Source organism: Myodes glareolus, chromosome 9 (genome assembly GCF_982192425.1).
Source record: "Myodes glareolus chromosome 9, mMyoGla1.1, whole genome shotgun sequence".
Taxonomy (NCBI): domain Eukaryota; kingdom Metazoa; phylum Chordata; class Mammalia; order Rodentia; family Cricetidae; genus Myodes; species Myodes glareolus.
In genome coordinates, this window is record NC_142034.1 from 45,041,169 (window position 1) to 45,057,276 (window position 16,108).

General features: G+C 44.5%; 2 protein-coding genes and 1 long non-coding RNA gene across 4 annotated transcripts in view; 1 reads left to right on the forward strand and 2 right to left on the reverse strand.

Annotated features, from left to right (window-relative positions):
• The first annotated feature begins 26 nt into the window (after window positions 1–26).
• LOC146893131 (uncharacterized) lies at window positions 27–16,070 on the forward strand. Its single transcript, XR_015003707.2, has 4 exons — window positions 27–254; window positions 7,776–8,274; window positions 12,773–13,192; window positions 15,809–16,070. It is a non-coding gene; the product is annotated as an uncharacterized LOC146893131 (long non-coding RNA).
• On the reverse strand, window positions 6,173–10,578 carry Rskr (ribosomal protein S6 kinase related). Of its 2 annotated transcripts, XM_085695434.2 has the most exons (12): window positions 10,354–10,578; window positions 9,536–9,784; window positions 9,334–9,417; window positions 9,159–9,227; window positions 8,742–8,811; window positions 8,430–8,534; window positions 8,222–8,262; window positions 7,811–7,838; window positions 7,626–7,715; window positions 7,463–7,551; window positions 7,237–7,347; window positions 6,173–6,845 (listed from the first exon to the last, which is right to left on the reverse strand). In XM_085695434.2, exons 1-12 carry the CDS (start codon window positions 10,408–10,410, stop codon window positions 6,621–6,623), a joined length of 1,218 nt encoding a protein of 405 aa, XP_085551560.1. In that variant the 5' UTR covers window positions 10,411–10,578; the 3' UTR covers window positions 6,173–6,620. The 2 variants fall into 2 exon arrangements, with proteins under 2 accessions (XP_085551560.1, XP_085551561.1); XM_085695435.2 differs by lacking the exons at window positions 7,811–7,838; window positions 8,222–8,262.
• Window positions 10,708–16,108, reverse strand: part of Bltp2 (bridge-like lipid transfer protein family member 2) — a 31,756-nt gene continuing 26,355 nt past the window's right edge. Inside the window, exons 30-39 of the mRNA XM_085695430.2 lie at window positions 15,846–16,001; window positions 15,636–15,757; window positions 14,801–14,981; window positions 13,734–13,820; window positions 13,284–13,394; window positions 13,023–13,158; window positions 12,795–12,925; window positions 12,303–12,404; window positions 11,905–12,039; window positions 10,708–11,503 (exon numbers count right to left, since the gene is read on the reverse strand). Coding sequence (XP_085551556.2) covers window positions 11,324–11,503; window positions 11,905–12,039; window positions 12,303–12,404; window positions 12,795–12,925; window positions 13,023–13,158; window positions 13,284–13,394; window positions 13,734–13,820; window positions 14,801–14,981; window positions 15,636–15,757; window positions 15,846–16,001 — 1,341 coding nt within the window. The 3' untranslated portion in view covers window positions 10,708–11,323. The remainder of the gene's footprint in view (window positions 11,504–11,904; window positions 12,040–12,302; window positions 12,405–12,794; window positions 12,926–13,022; window positions 13,159–13,283; window positions 13,395–13,733; window positions 13,821–14,800; window positions 14,982–15,635; window positions 15,758–15,845; window positions 16,002–16,108) is intronic.

Here is a 16,108-nt window from a genome sequence, read left to right on the forward strand (position 1 = left end):
ACCTGCGTTCGCCACGCCCCCCAGGTCTCTACGCACTTAATCTAACGCCTCTTTTTAGGCTACCGGCATCAGGGTTGTGTGTCCTCTGGTTAGGGACACCGTGGGCAGCTGGAAAGTCAAGGAATCCTGTTTCAGTAGCTCTTTTCTCTCAGTTACCGAGTGAGCGGCACTTCACGCAGGGTTGGGCTGTCCAGGTGTAGATGCCAGATCCATAGGTGTCGGAGAGATCCTAAGTGCCCCACTTCGACCTTCAGGTAAATGCCTCTTAAGAATTTCTGAGCCTTTCTTATATCTAACCTTAGAGCCTGCAACAAGATTACTAGAATAACAGCGGACATGTACTGTACACTTATGATGATGACCGTGGCACTGTTTTCAAGTGCTTGCTATATTATTAACTCATTCATTTTATACATAAGAAATTATAATAATATAATTTGCCCAACATCCCACGAACACAGGCTTCTGTCTACTGAATCTCTCTGTAGTTAGACAGGGTCTCACTATGCGGCCTTGGCTGTTGTGGAGCTCAGACTCAGAGATGTGCCTGCCTCTGCTTCCTGAGTGCTAGAATTAAAAGTAGGTGGCATTGAGCCTGGCACTTGGGGAGGCAGAGGCAGAGGCAGGTTGATCTCTGTAAGTTCAAGGCCAGCCACGTCTACAAGAGCTAGTTCCAGGACAGCTAGGACTGTTACGCAGAGAAACCCTGTCTCAAAAAAACAAAACAAAAAAGTAGGTGGCATTAGCTGGAATTTATTAATCCATTTTCATTAATAACTGCATGTTTTGTTGTTTGAGATTGAACCTCAATATACAGCACAAGCTGGCCTCAAATTTGCTTCTGCCTCCAAAGTAAATTTTTTGTTTATCTTGTATCAGGGTCTTGCTATACGGCTTAGACTGGCCCTGAACTCCCCATCATCCTGTCTCAATCTTGCAATTGGCTGGGACCCGTAGCCTTAAAAAGGTGAGAGTATTTAAGTTAATCATTGATGGCACCATGTTGAAGCAGGGTTTTGTCAGCCTCTTAACTAGCTCCAGTCCTATCTCAGCCTCAGCAAAGCAAGAGGAGCTTTTGGTTTTGTTTCAAAACAGGGTTTCTTTGTGTAACAGCCCTGGCTGTCCTGGAAACAGGTTGGCCTCGAACTCAGAGAGATCTACCTGCCTCAGCCTCCCAAGTGCTGGGATTAAAAGCATATGCCACCACTACCTGACTTCTCTCTGAGACAGGGTCTCTCTGTGTAACTCTCTTTGTAAACCAGGCTGGCCTTGAACTCACAGAGCTCTGCCTGCCTCTGGCCCAGCACTCACATCTGTTTCACATGCATGCCTGGTGCTATTGGAGGTTACAAGAGGGTGCTGGAGCTAGAGTTACAAGAGGGTATAAACTGCCTGATGTGGGTACTGGGAACCAAACTCAAATCCTTTGAAAGAGCAGCAAGCACTGAGCCATGGAGGTACATTTTTTATGTGGTCAAGACATTTTCTTTTATAGCATTTGGATTTCCATCTAAAGGTTTGAGATAGACCCTCATGCAAACAAATTAGCCTCAAACTCAGTATGAGCCCAGGGTAGCTTGACCTTCAAGTGTCCTGCCTCCAACCCCTGGATGCTGAAATTACATGCTGAAAATGTGCCACCACATCTGGCCTTTTAAAGTTTCTTTTTCTATCTTTTATTCTTTTTTTTTCTTTTTGATAAAGGTTTTCTCTGTTACAGTCTTGGCTATCCTGAAACTCATTTTGTAGACCAGGCTGGCCTCAAACTAAGATCCACCTGCCTCTGCCTCCTGAGCGCTGGAATTAAAGGTGTACACCACTATGCCATACTTTTTAGGTTTCTTAGAGTTTTGTACTGGAATGCACTAGGCAGCATAGGATGGCCTCACCACTCCCAATTATCCTTCTGCCTTTATCTCCCAAGTGCTTGAATCACAGATATGAGACATCAATCACACTTGGTTCTCACTGTCTAAGAGAGAAATTCAGACAACACATGACATTTATCTCTAAGCTATCTAACGTGACCTACAAAAGGGACCCAGTGGCATGTCCATCATTTCCTCAGGACTTTAGTTCATTGTGCTACTGTGATCAGATTAACTGATAGTAGCCCTGTGCTAGGTACACAGTATCATGTAATCTACTACCCTTGTCCTTATTCTGTTTTTACTTTGTGTATGATAGGGTTTCGTAGTCAGTTCAAGTTGAAGCTGACCTCAAACTATGTGGATGACCTTGAATTTCTGACCCCTCTACCTCTACCTCCCAAATGCTGGGATTACAGGATTTTTACAGCACATTTGGATCAAACCAAGGGTTTCATGAATGCTAGGCAACAACTTTACCAACTGAACTATATACCCAGCCACATGTATATGTCTATATATCGTGTGTGTGTAACTGTACACACATGAATGTGTGGAAGTAAGAAGACAGCTTTCAGGACTTGCTTCTCTCTACCATGTGTCAGGTCCAGAGGAAACTCCCATTTCTCCAAATTCTGGTGGTTAGACAAAAGCCAGTTCCTCTCTACCAAAAGAGCCTTTTTCATTACCACTGGAAGATGGAACAGGAACAAATGGTATCCGTGCCGCCTTATTAGCATACAAAACACTTGCTGGCCTTCAGGCTCCCGTAGTATCACAGGTACCGCTTACATATTTCAGAGTCCGTGACAGCAGCTTGTGTCACCTCCTCCTCTGCTCTGAGCTTTTCCAGCTCATGGGCTTCCTCCCCCCAGCTACTCATTTTCCTTATAACCCGGCCATTTCAGTCACACTCTCTTTTTGTCTTCATTTCTGTGTGTGTGTGTGATTAGAGGCATGTGCCACCACCGCCTGGCTCTCTTTTATTCTTTTCTGTACCAACAATAACCTAAAGAATTACGAAGATGTAGATAATATAGTAATACAAAAGGTTATAACAGAAAAAAATGAAAATAAGAAACAAAGAAAATCAGGACAATGGTGTGCAAATTTTTTTGGAGGTAGACCCCAAGTTGAACTCTAATTGACATATTATTAGTACAAGGAGGGAACTATAAGATAACTGACTATTTAGTGTCAGAGCAAGAACCAAATAGCAGCTCAGGAAAATAATAATTTGGTCTAGCAGGAATCCCCTGAACATTCTGACATAGAACGTTCTGACCCCTAGTAACACCCTTCACACTTTTGTTATTTATTTTTCTATGTATGAGTGCCTTATCTATATGCGTGTGTGTGTACTGTTTGTGTGCCTGGTGCTAGCAGAAGTCAGAGAGGGCATCAGATCCTCTGGAACTGGAGTTATAGATGGTTGTGAACTGCCTACCATGTGTGTGAGTGCTGGGAACCAAACCTGGGTCCTCTGCAAGAAAACTAGTGCTTCTAACCACTAAGCCATCTTTCCAGCCCCACAACACTCAATTCGAGCTTAATTCAGAGATTCACATGGACTGCCAAAGCACAAACCTGAAAAATACAATTCTACCAAGGCGGAAAAAAAAATGGAAAACCTGGCCTAATCCAGAACGGATATTAAGTAAGAGATGTTAAGTAAAATATTAAGTAAGATCTTTTTTGGCCTGAAAAGAGATCAGACACTTGGGAGGCGGAGGCAGGCAGATCTCTGTGAGTTCGAGACCAGCCTGCTCTACAAGGACTAGTTCCAAAACAGGCTCCAAAGCTACAGAGAAACCCTGTCTTGAAAAACCAGAGATCAGACATAACTGAAAAATAATAGTCTAGCCGGGTAGTGGTGCACGCCTTTAATCCCAGCACTCGGGAGGCAGAGGCAGGTGGATATCTGTGAATTTGAGGCCAGTCTGGTCTACGAAGCGAGTTCCAGGACAGGCAGGGCTGTTAACACAAAGAAACCCTGTCTCAAAAAACAAAAAAGAAAAATAAACAAATGAATAAATAATAGTCTGGATTAAAACACATTTTAACTAAACAGAACAAAGGGGCTGGAGAGAGTATACATACATGCAGGCAAAATACTCATACACATAAAAGTTTAAAGCTTCAATTAAATCAGGGGAGGGCAGGCATGAGTTGAAGAAAATGATGTCACCTGAAATGTACGTAAGAAGTTTAGGACTGGAGAGACAGCTCAGAGGTTAAGAGCACTGTGCTCTTCCAGAGGTCCTGAGTTCAATTCCCAGCAACCACATGGTGGCTCACAACCATCTGTAGTGAGATTTGGTGCCTGCAGGCAAACATGTAGACAGGACACTTTATATATAATAAATATATGGGTGATTTTCCTTCTAACAGGAAATTATTGTTGAGATGCTGCTGTAACTTTAAATCCTAAAATGCTACAGCTCTCAATGCTTTCATTTGCTCATCAAAATCCATCTTAGCATAGGTCTAGTAGTGCAGGGCTTTAATCTCAGCCACGTGGAAGATCACAAATTCAAGGTCTGCCTGAGTAAGTGCAAGGCACCAGCTTTGGAAACCTGAAGAGACCTTGTAACTCAATAGATACTCACATAGCATACATAAGGCCCCAGGTTTGATCCCTAGGATTAATTTAAGGTTTTCCCTGAGGCCTGGTGTATGAGGAGGAACACAGTTCAAAACCAGGAATATGCTTAGCAGAGCCAATAATGGGCCAGGGCCTTGGAGGAGCTGTTGCTTTATATCCTGACAACCCAACTCTTCCCCCTAAAAGGCTGTGGTTACCAGTCCCAAGGCTGCTGTGTGCCTCATCTGTGAGGATCTTGTGTTCCCTTTGTGCAACACTGCTTGATTAGCATCCTGCTTACTTGGTTCCACTGTAGATAGTTTTCTGCTGACTCTGGGCCATTTCTCTGAAAATTATATGTAAGATACTGCCCTTAATAAGCTCGCTTGGTATGGCTTGATGCCCAGTTTGTGCAAGACCTGATCCCAAACTTTCCTTCTTTACTTTCTGAATCCCTGGTTCTCTGCTGTATGACTGTATGAAAAAATGATCAGTTTAATAATGTTTGTGTCTTTTTAGGAGGCTTTGTTTTGGAATAGATTTAGGAGGCTCTCATGTTATTCTAGAGAAGACATAATCCACCCATGCTGAAGTTTCTATTTTCTTTCTCACATTAGGCAACTGTTAGATTCACTTTCTAGTTTTTAAGAATTATATTTATTGAAGAGTAGCTTCCAGCTTCTAGATTTTCTTTTTTTAAAAAGACTTATTTATTAATTATGTATAAAGTGTCTTGTCTGCATGTATGCTGCAGGCCAGAAGAGGGCACCAGATCTCATTACAGATGGTTGTGAGCCACCATGTGATTCCTGGGAATTGAACTCAGGACCTCTGAAAAAACAGTCAGTGCTTTTAACCTCTGAGCCATCTCTCCAGTCTCTTTTTTTTTAACTTTTAATTTATTTTTATTTATTTATTCATTCATTTATTTTTTTAAAGACAGGGTTTCTCTGTGTAACAGTCCTAGCTGTCCTGGAACTAGCTCTTGTAGACCAGGCTGGCTTCAAACTCATAAGAGATCTGCCTGTCTCTGCCTCCCGAGTACTGGGATTAAAGGTATGTGCCACCACTGCCCAGGTACATTCATCTATTTATTTATTTATTTGGGGGATTGCATACATGTTGTGTCTTTCCTTCTGCCATGGGAGTCTTGGGATCAAACTCATGTCATCAGGCTTCATATCAAGTCCCTTACCTACTGGACCATTTTGCCCTTTTTCTTTGAGATAGGGTTTCAGCATGTAGCCTGGCTGTCCTGGAACTCACTGTGAGGACCAGGCAAAAGTCACAGAGATTCACCTGCCTTGTTGGGTGCTGGACTTAAAGGCATGCGCCATTATGCCTGGCATATAAAATTAATTTTAAATTATTTTTATGTGCCTGTGTGAATGTGTTTATGTATGTGGGTATTCACTCTAAGGAAGCCAGAGGTGTGGACTCTCCTTGGAGCTGGATTTATAGGTACTTGTGAGGTCCCCACTGTGAGTGCTAAAAACTCAGCTGAGTCCTCTGCAAGAGCAATTATCATTCTCAACACTGAGCCATCTCTCCAACTCCTATATCCTTCATCTGGGGGGGGGGGTCTCTGTGTAACAGCCCTGGCTGTCATGGAACTTCCTCTGTATACCAGGCTGGCCTCGAACTCACAGAGATCTTCCTGCCTCTGCCTCCTAAATGCTAGGGTTAAAGGTGTGCACCACCACCACCACCACCTGGTAGGTCATATTTTTAACTGCAAATTTATTCAGGTGTTGAAATGCCAGTTTTTGCAATCTGTAAAAAAACATTCACGTTGCTTCTGACTAGTTTGTTAAACATATAAATAGCACCTTGGGGTCTCACAAAGTGTCATTATTGCCCAAGAAAGGAAGTATCGTAGAAAAACATGGAGATGGTAAAGTTTAAGAAGCCTTTGGTTGACAGCTTAAGGGAAGTACTGGAGAAGTGAAATAAAGGTCACCGCCTTGGCCTGCGATTGAGAGGTGGGCTGTATGATAGGAAAGCATTAGGGACAGTTTTGGCTATCAGCTGTAGAATGCCAAAGATCTAAACTCTGGCCCAATACCTACAACAGAATAGTAAGGGACAACAAAGAAAAAAACTGGATCCTCAAGGTGGTCATACTGAGTTGGTAGTAAAAATCCTCAGGTTTCCAGCTGGGCCCCAATCTACAGTAGAGAATCAGCAGAGATGGAGTGGACCAAGGACTCCAGATCACAGTCAAAGTCCTTGAAGGGCATGGATTCCAATGGACTGGTATCTTGTGTCTCCATGACAAGGTTCACTGGCTGCTTCTTTAGGAGCTCAGGGTCAAAAGCCACACCCCGAAAGAAGGGGTGGCCCTGGAAGTGATGCAGATGACGGAGGCGGTGCAGAGGGTTCTGGCATAAGAGCTGAAGGAGAACAGGAGACTGGGCTAAGAAAGGCTAAACAGAGACGAGAGGGAGTACACAGTCCACGGAGCTATGGAAGGCAGGAAGATTTGTGAAAGAGAAGCATGGTGATTGGAGAGAATGGGAGGACTGGTGGGGATGAAGGAGATGAACCTGCAGATGATAAGGTAGAACTGGCCCGTGCTCTTCAAAAGAACCCTCTCTTCTGGTGAGGAAAGGATTTGGTGGCAGAAACTCAGGAATGAGATCTGCAGTATCAGCTACAGGGGAAATGCGTAGTTGGAGCATCTCAACCCTCATCAGAGAGAGAGAAGAGCTGGGAAATCACTTCAGTGGAAAGAAAATGGTGACTAGCTTGGGAGTCTAAAAGGAAAGTAGTTTGTACCCTCACCTCATGGAGCAGGAGTGAGAACTCCTGAGTGGCAGAAGGTGGCATCTCAGATTTACAGTGGGTCACCCTTGCCAACATGGCCACATGATCTCTCTCTGCAGCCACTGGAAACTGCATTAAAAGAGTAGGGGGCGGGAAGGGGCGGGAAGAAGACAAGGCTTTCTAAGGTCTTTTCCCCACCAAGTAAAGCTCTCTTCCCTGCTCAGCACCACTACCGTTTTCTCACCTTACCAGTTGCCAGACAGAAAAGCAACACTCCCAGGGACCACCAGTCAGCAGTGTGGTTGTAAGGCCCACCACTTAGGACCTCTGGGGCTGTGGTATGAAAGGTGCTTGTCACTTACTTCCCTAGGTGCTCCTCCCCACCAGAGCTTTAGCTTCTCTCTCACCCATGTACTGAAGAGTGCCACAGATAGTGTAGGCTCGTGCTCCCTGGGATAGGCGGCGAGATAGACCAAAGTCTGTCAGTTTCAGGTGGCCTATGGAATAAGGAGACAGTGTTTTGACCTATGTCTTTTTTTTTTTTTTTTTTTTTGCAGAAGTATCATTCATCCTGAGACTGGAGAAGACATACCTCGCTCATCCAGAAGGATATTCTCCATCTGAAATCATGGGCGAAAGGATATTATCTTACTCTTCCCACTGACTCTGATTTGGTTTTTCCATTGTTATTTTTTTTGACATAGGGTCTCGTTATGTAGCCCAGACTAGTTGGGAATCAAGTATATATACCAGGCTAGCCTCAAACTTGTAGCATCCCTCCTGCCCCCACCCCCAACAGTGCTGGGTATAGGCAGGTATGACCACACCTGGCTTTCTTTCAGTCCACTCAGCATTCAAACCTATCCTTGGAGGACCCATACCTAAAATTCTTCGCATCCATAGGAACCCAAATAAACTGTCTCTGCTCCCCAGTGCCTTCTCAGACCTGTTGGAACTTCTTATTGAGGTTTTCCTCAGACTAAGAAAAAAGACTTAACTCTACCTTTACATCCCGATGGATGATACCCAAGTCATGGAGATAGCCTGTGGAGAACGGTGAGCGTGGGTCTATGTAAAGTCTCGTCTATGCCAGTTTCTGTAGCCTCTTTCCAATCTCTCCCTGACTTCCAGAATTGAATATCAATCCTGTTTTTCCCTCCCCACCAATTTAATTCTTCCCTTTCCATTTCCTTTACCACTTTTTTACTTACACAGCACAAGGACCAGTTCAGCAGCAAAGAGACGGATAGAAGCCTCTGGAAAACCACCAACAGCAGACCACAGGGAGTAGAGATCCATGCTGCAGTAGCTACACACTGCAAAGCACCAGAAGTCTAGGCAATATCTGGGGTCTACAATGCCTAGGCTCAAGGCATTATAGACCTCCTGCCCAAACTAATCCCACCAGCCTTTCCCCTCTTCTTTTGGATTACAGAAATACTATTCTGCAAAGCAGAATAGCGTCAGGTTGGGAGAATGGTCTGTGGGCCTTTGTGGGTGAAGACAAAACCCAGTCCACTCACTAATGAAGAGGTGTCGCTTCCCCTGCCAGCTGTCCCCCAAGCTGTGTACAAAAGGATGATTGATCTGTCGCTAGAGACAAAGAAAACAGCAAGTTAGGAAAGAACAAGCTTATTGTTGATTAAGAGCAGCCAAGAAATCAGGTGTTGCCTTGTGTAGAAATGAGAGAGCTCATTTGGGACTACCTGAGAACCCTGGAGCCAGCACACTGCTAAGGAGCATGCCAAGGTGTGTTGGAGAGTTCCCTGGCAGAACCTGTGGTGTCTACAGCTAAGAACAACTTTTCTCAGGATTTATTTCGGTGCTGCATTGCACCAAGGTGGAAACATAGGGAAAGTAGAGCCAAGAAAAGCAGGTAAGTTGGACTTTCTCCACCAGCAATTCAGCTCTCCCAGCCATGCTTTCAGAATTCTGCATACCTGGATGCTAACCTCCTCTTTGCACTGCCTCAGGGTATCCCGCTGTAGGACTTTTACTTTGGGCACCACCTACAAATGGAGAGGCATAACTCGTGGAAAATAATGCTGTTCAAATTATTCCTCCTAATCTCTGAAACTAATAGGTTGTAAACAGTAACTACTGGGTGACTCCTACCTTCACTGCAAATACAGCTTTTTGGGCACAATCTAGCACTTTCAGGACAGTTCCAAAAGAGCCTTTAGCCACAAGGCCTAAAATCTGAAAAAAAAAAAAAAAAAGAAAAAGAAAAGAAAGAAAAAAATGGAGAAGAGGGCACCTGAGACTGGCTGCTTCCAGATTCCTCAAAGGCACACTTCCCAGGACTCCAATGACCTACCTGCAGTGTCTGCTGCCCCCTAACGGGCCTCATGGGAAACTCTGGTAGGAAGAGGCTGATGAACTGAGGCACTGGCCACTCAGACAGAGGCTTCTCTAGGTGCAGTGGGGCTGGCTGGAGGGGCTCCTGATGTAGGCACTGATGCCTCTGTAGTCCCCTTAGTTCTTCCAGACCTGACCTGATGGCCCCCATACCACAGAAGAGGCTCTTCCAGCCTCGGGCCCAGGGACCCTGGATGTTGCCACCCTGCTGAGAAGGGAACCTGCTCATGAGGCACTGCAGGTTCTACCCATCTTAACAGGTACTCCTTCTGAAGTCTTAGCCTCTAAAGCAGTGGTTCGACTTTCCTAATGCTACAACCCTTATAATACAGTTCCTCATGTTATAGTGATCCCCAACCATAAAATTATTTTCACTGCTCTTAATAAGTGTAATATTGCTACTATTACAGATTGTAATCTAAATATCTGAAATGCAGATTGTCTAATGTGACCTCAAGGAAAGGGCTGTTCTACCCCCAAAGGGTCTTAACCCATAGGTTGAGAACCACTGCTCTAGAAGGAAAATCCCCAGGCCTTGTGATGTGACCTAGATTTCCTCAACGTAATTCAAAATCTTGATGACAATAACAGTTTTGTTTTCCCTATGACAAACCAGGAATACAATCTGTGCCCGAGTGAGGCTATTCACATAATAGCCTCTATGCCCAGACCCCCACACTGTCTATCACTGACAGGCTCCTAACTAGGCACTTTCTGGCCTCAGGCCCATACCTTGTTCACTTCCCATTCACAGGCAGCAAGAGCCCCATACCCTACCTTCTGAGGAGCAGATACCCGGGTGTGTTGCCCCTGCCGACAGCTCACTGCTCCCATCCCCAGCCTCTGCCTCCTCTCCTTCCGCTAAATCTGCTGTCCCAGTTACATAAGCAATTCCTATCTCTGATGCTGTAGTACCCAGGAGCCCCGCCTCTTCCAGTGTACATAGACCCATCAGCTTTAAGTGAGTATTGTACCAGGGCTGGGAAATATCTATTGTACGACTTCAGAGCAAAGGAGAAAGGCCACAGTCACAGTGGCAGTTAAAAAATGGGTGGGTTAGTGAGGAGGGAAGGACACAGACAACTTGAACATTTTTACTCAATACAACTGAAAAAAAGAGAGAAGACAGCATCAAATTTAAAATATTTTTTTTCTTTAAATCTTTTTTTTTCTCCATTCTCCAGGGGATTCCCCAGGGGGGAAAGAAAGGTACCCATGGCCAGCCCTGGCTCCTAATGCCATCCTCCCAAGTGAGCACAGATTGGGAAGCTGACCCCTCCCCCAACAGTAACACCTTTCATACAACAAGGCAGTGGAGTGAGGCACAGAGGATCAGACCCTCCCCTCAGCTTACTGGCACAAAGGGAGAGCAATTACACTTAGAAATATATATATATATTATATATATATATGTCTGTTTATAAAAATTTATCATACTTGATCAAAACTATCCCCCCACCCTTTCTTTTGCCCCCAAGAGTAGGATACTAGGCTTGAACACACTCCATAGGCTTTCTGGTTCTCTTGCCTTTCTGGCCCTGGGACTAATAAGCATGAGGGAATTTAGCACTTTTGTCCACCATGCCCTGCAGGGATAGGTCAGCTGTTGAATAGTGTCTCTCTTGGCTCCCCATAAGTTCCAAAGCCCCACAAATCCCATGGGATGAAGGGAAGCTCTGCCCACCCTCAAGTCCCTGGATCCTGAACCAGAGTCAGACTCGATACTGCAGTCACTTGGCTCTCCGGATCACTTGCGCCTGCTAAAGAGGGACTTCTTGCCAGGTTTCTTGTCACCCACACTTAGACCGATAAGGAGCCGCGCTTTCTCCTCTTCCTGCTGCTGTATGTTCAGGTCTGATTTTGTCTCTAGCTTTCCCCGGACCTCAGACCCTGTTGCAGGTTTCAACCTTAACTTTTCTTTGATTACCTGGCAAGTGGAAAGGAGTAAAAGGAAAGGCAAAAATATTAGTGGAAAGGCCAAACAATTCAAACTGAACCAATTCAAAAATTTATTAAACTTACATGCAAAGCACAATGGGGCAGTTCAAAGTATATAAATAATTTCTGCCTTCAAGAAGCTTACAATCTAGTCAGAATCCCTAAAGCTGAGGTTGTAGCAGCCCTTGGTTCCCTCAAATTTGATAGTTAACATGAAATGAAACAGCAAATATTTGATCATATTGTGGCAATGTCAATGACAAAAATCAGTCATTTTATTTGCTCCTTTCTTGGCTATCTTTTAATAGAGTGTAAAACAAAATGCCCCTAAGAAGGCAATTTGCTTGCCAGTCCCTGCTAACGAAACAGCCATGAGCCCTGGCGAGATACCTGGGCAACCAGAGCTTTTCGACTGTCCCTTTTGACAGCCATAGCAAAGTCCAGCCATGTCCACGTGTTGTTGTGGTACTCCAGACAGGGTAGCACCAAGTTAAGGTCACCCCAGTCCACACTGTTCTTCTCACCCTGCAAAAGGAAAAGGAGGGAAAAATTACATCAGCTGCCATCTTGAATCTAAGACAGTACTTAGAGTATAATTCCTATGATAGCAACCTGCAGATACAGACTGGATTTCCCCTACCTCAGCCTGGTATTGGTGCTGACTCCTGCAGGAAGCAGAAGCAAGAGCAGGGTTGTCATCCATGGCTCACTTTCACAGGAAGCCTGGCTGTCACTCATCTTTAGTTCCCTTCCTACTTTGTTCTAGAAAGTGCTGGGATGGGACATACCTTGTAACTGACGCACAGTGGAACTTGTGGGATTTTTATGTATATGAAGGAGTTGTTCATGGCAGCTCGCTCTTTCATCTTGTCAATATCATCAACTGGGTGCTAGGAAAGACAAGAAAGGAGTATAAGCCTCTAAAACCAGAAGAAATCAAATATCCTAAATATTACTCCCATCTTCTCAACCTTGGAGTAAACTCAAAAGAAAAAGACCCAGCCAGATCCAATAGCTCTGGCTGCCCTGGAACTTACTCTGTAGACCAGGCTACAAAAAAAGATCCGCCTGAGTGCTGGGATTAAAAGCACGTGCCACTACCGCCTGGCTTTTTTATTTTTGTTTTTGAGGGCCTCTTTTGTGAGACAGGATTCATGTGGTCCAGGATGCCCTTGAACTCACGATGTTCCGACTCCTCTCTCCCATGTGTTAACGATTATAGAATGCATTACCACATTCAGTTTCTCTGATTTCTCAGTCTTTAGGGACACGTGCCATACCTCAGGTAATTTGCGAAATGATCTTCTGACCCCAGAACTCCGGGTCAAGCCCTGTGCTACACCCTTCCCAGGGCCTAGTGGAACTGCATCATCTGTTGCCATCAGCTGCCGAGGCTTCACTACTGGAATTCCTATGAAAAAGCAAACACCAACAACACTCAACCTTTTCCTGAAGTGGCTTTGGGTGGCTACTCTGTTCTTCTGGCATTCCAGAGTAACAATTCTCACCAGTTGTCACCAATTTGGACTTATCTTCTTCATCACCAACTTCATCATCTTCCACATTTCGACCAGGAAAGAAAAATCCCATCATTCTATGGAAGAACTGGTGTGACAGCTGGATAGTGAGAGGCACCACATTCACCTGCGGGGGAAAGAGATGAAGCAGTTAAGTTCAGGTATTAGCCTTATCTTTAATTACTAACCAGTGTAACAGGTTTTAGTGTGATCTGCCCTTTGACCCTGAGTTCCCAAGTACTGTTTACTAACCTCAAAGTGTTCCTTAACAGAGATACCCCCAACAGGTGGTCGGACTTTGCTGAAAAGGCGGAGGGCCAGCTGTCTCCCCGACTGGCAGGAACTCTGGGGCCGCAAAACCACCTATAGGGCAAAGCAAATAACCCTACTAAATGTCTTCTTTTTAAAAATCAACTTACAAAACAATCAATCCACAAACCTTCCATAGAAGAACTGAAATCAATGGTCTTGCTAAGCTGGGCAAGCTATACCATCTCAGATCACACTGCTTCCTATATGAGTTGATATGAAAAGGCCATCACAAATACCCTTTGTTCTAAAGTGGGGGGGGGGGGGCGGCGGCTAGGAATGGGGAAATAAGTCCTGCCATATAGATGGGGATGTAGATTAGTAGAGTGCTTGTCTAGAATGAACACGGCCTTGTCTAAATACCATTCTCACCCCCACCCCAAAATGACTTGCCTTATAGATGGCATTGGGGAGAAGATTGTTCATAGTGAACCAGCCCAACTCCAGGAGATGTTCTGCTGTGTCATCAGACTTGTTCACCTATAGACAGATAGATTTTGTCCTGTTCATATAAGCTTTCATTAGGAACTTGATAGAGAATTACTATATATGCTAATCTAACCCCGATTTCATTCTTCTTCTTAAATCAGGATCTCATAACGCCTCGAACTGTACCTATGACTGGCTTTGAACTCCCGATCCTCTTTACACATCTAGAATGATGGGATTATATGCATGCACCATCACACCTTATCAATATCTCTTTCAATCGCAACTATTTCTTTTTTTCCCTTTCTTGTTTGTTTTTTGTTTTGAGACAGGGTTTCTCTGTAGCATTGGAGCCTGTCCTGGAACTCGCTCTGTAGACCAGGCTGGCCATGAACTCAGAGATCACCTGTCTCTGCCTCCTGAGTGGAGTGTGCACCACCACTGCCCAGCTTCAATCTCATATACAAACTACAAATCCTCTAATCTAGTGTTTCTCATGAGTAACACTAGTTCAACCACTAAATGTTAATACTTTTAGTTATTATGACATTTAAATTTCTCATTTATTTTCAAACATCCCTAGTAATAATATTTTTCCCAGTGCAGGACATTTGCAGAAATGCTGTCAGTATCAGAATGGTACTATTTCAACTTGACTTGGAAAATTACTTCACTCTGAGCCTTAGTTTTAAGAATAAATATCCCCCACCCCAATTGTTTGTTTGTTTGTTTTTTAAAGACAGGATTTCTCTGTGTAGCCTTGGCTGTCCTGGAACTTGATTTGTAGACCAGGCTGGCTTCGAACTCAGGAGATCCACCTGCCTCTGCTTCATGAGTGCTGGGACTAAAGGCATGCACCACCCACCTGGGCTGATTAATCTTATCTATACATCTATCATTTATTATAGGTCAATGTGTCCCTAATCATTAATAACCATATAATTAGCCCTTTTATCTCTCCATGGATTGAACTGGAATAGGTTAAGGCCCCGGACTCTAGCCTGGCACTGTATGACTGTGTACCCCAATACCTTGCTGTAGAGGAACCTTTGTAGCTCCAGCTCAGCGATTCCCAACTGTCCGTCTTCCTCTGTCAGGCGCCAACGTGCCTGAGCAAAGTAAAACTCAGTGCGACGGACTACACTCACATCTTCCTGTTGTTTCCGCAGCTCCATTTTGTTGGCCCGCTGCAGTTGGAAATCCTTAAAACATCTATGCATGAACAGGAGAGTCAAACGAGTTAGGGAAAGAACACACAGGCAGGAGTGCCCCACAATGCTGCAGGCTCTAATTCCAGAGACCAACCTCTGGCTTAGCTAATGCTTAATTTTTTTCCTACTGATGCATTTTTCTGACACTCTGAACTATGGAATAGAAATCCTATCTTGTAGTTGGATAGCTTCTTCTTTTTTGTTTTTTCAAGACAGCATTTCTTTGTAGCTTTGTACCTTGTCCTGGAACTTGCTCTGTAGACCAGGCTGGCCTCAAACTCACATAGATCCACCTGCCTTTGCCTCCCAATTGCTGGAATTAAAGGCATGTGCCACCACCACCTAACCTCAATTTTGTTCTTTAGTAATCAGTTTTAATATATTTTCAGTTCAGATACACACTGCTTAGGCCACAAAAATAGTATTTCTCAGGTCCCTAATTTTGTACCAGAGCCTTTCCCAGCAGTACTCCAGTGAGAACCCAGAGGAGGGGCTTTCCTGTTTGCACTCACCACTATGGCCAACCTCAGCAAGGCTTATGGGAAGAGGCGCCTATATCTACTCCTCCATTAGAATGCACACTAGACCTAGACTGTCATAACACAGGCAAGAAAGACAGCCCAGCTCTCCACTGAGCAGAGCGACCGCTGGGCACCTGATGAGGATGTTGAGCTCTTCACTTTCCAGCTGCAGGTTGGCTTTTTCCTGGTTTAGCTGTAACTGAAGTTTTTGGTTCAGGTCAAGCAAGTTCTCATTCTTGCTGTCATCCTGTAAAGACTAGAGAACCAGGAGAGAAAAAATTAAAGAGATCCTCCTTGTCTGCCGCAGGCGATCTCTCTGTCCTCAGACTACCTGGGGTGAATACCTTCATGATAGAATACATCTGTTTCTCTAAGTGCCGGATCTGGGCCACATGTTGCCGCACAGCCTCCTGCAGATGCAATATGCTACTGCGCTGCTCCTCAGGATTGCTAGAGATCTCAAGCTGGAACCTGACACGCTGTTTCTTTTCACTATGCTCCTTAAAGAAGGGAAAAGAGAAATGTGTACTTTTTTTGTGTGGTGCTGTGAATAAAACACCAGAGCTTCACGCATGCTAAGTACATTCCTGCACTGTGAATTAACATT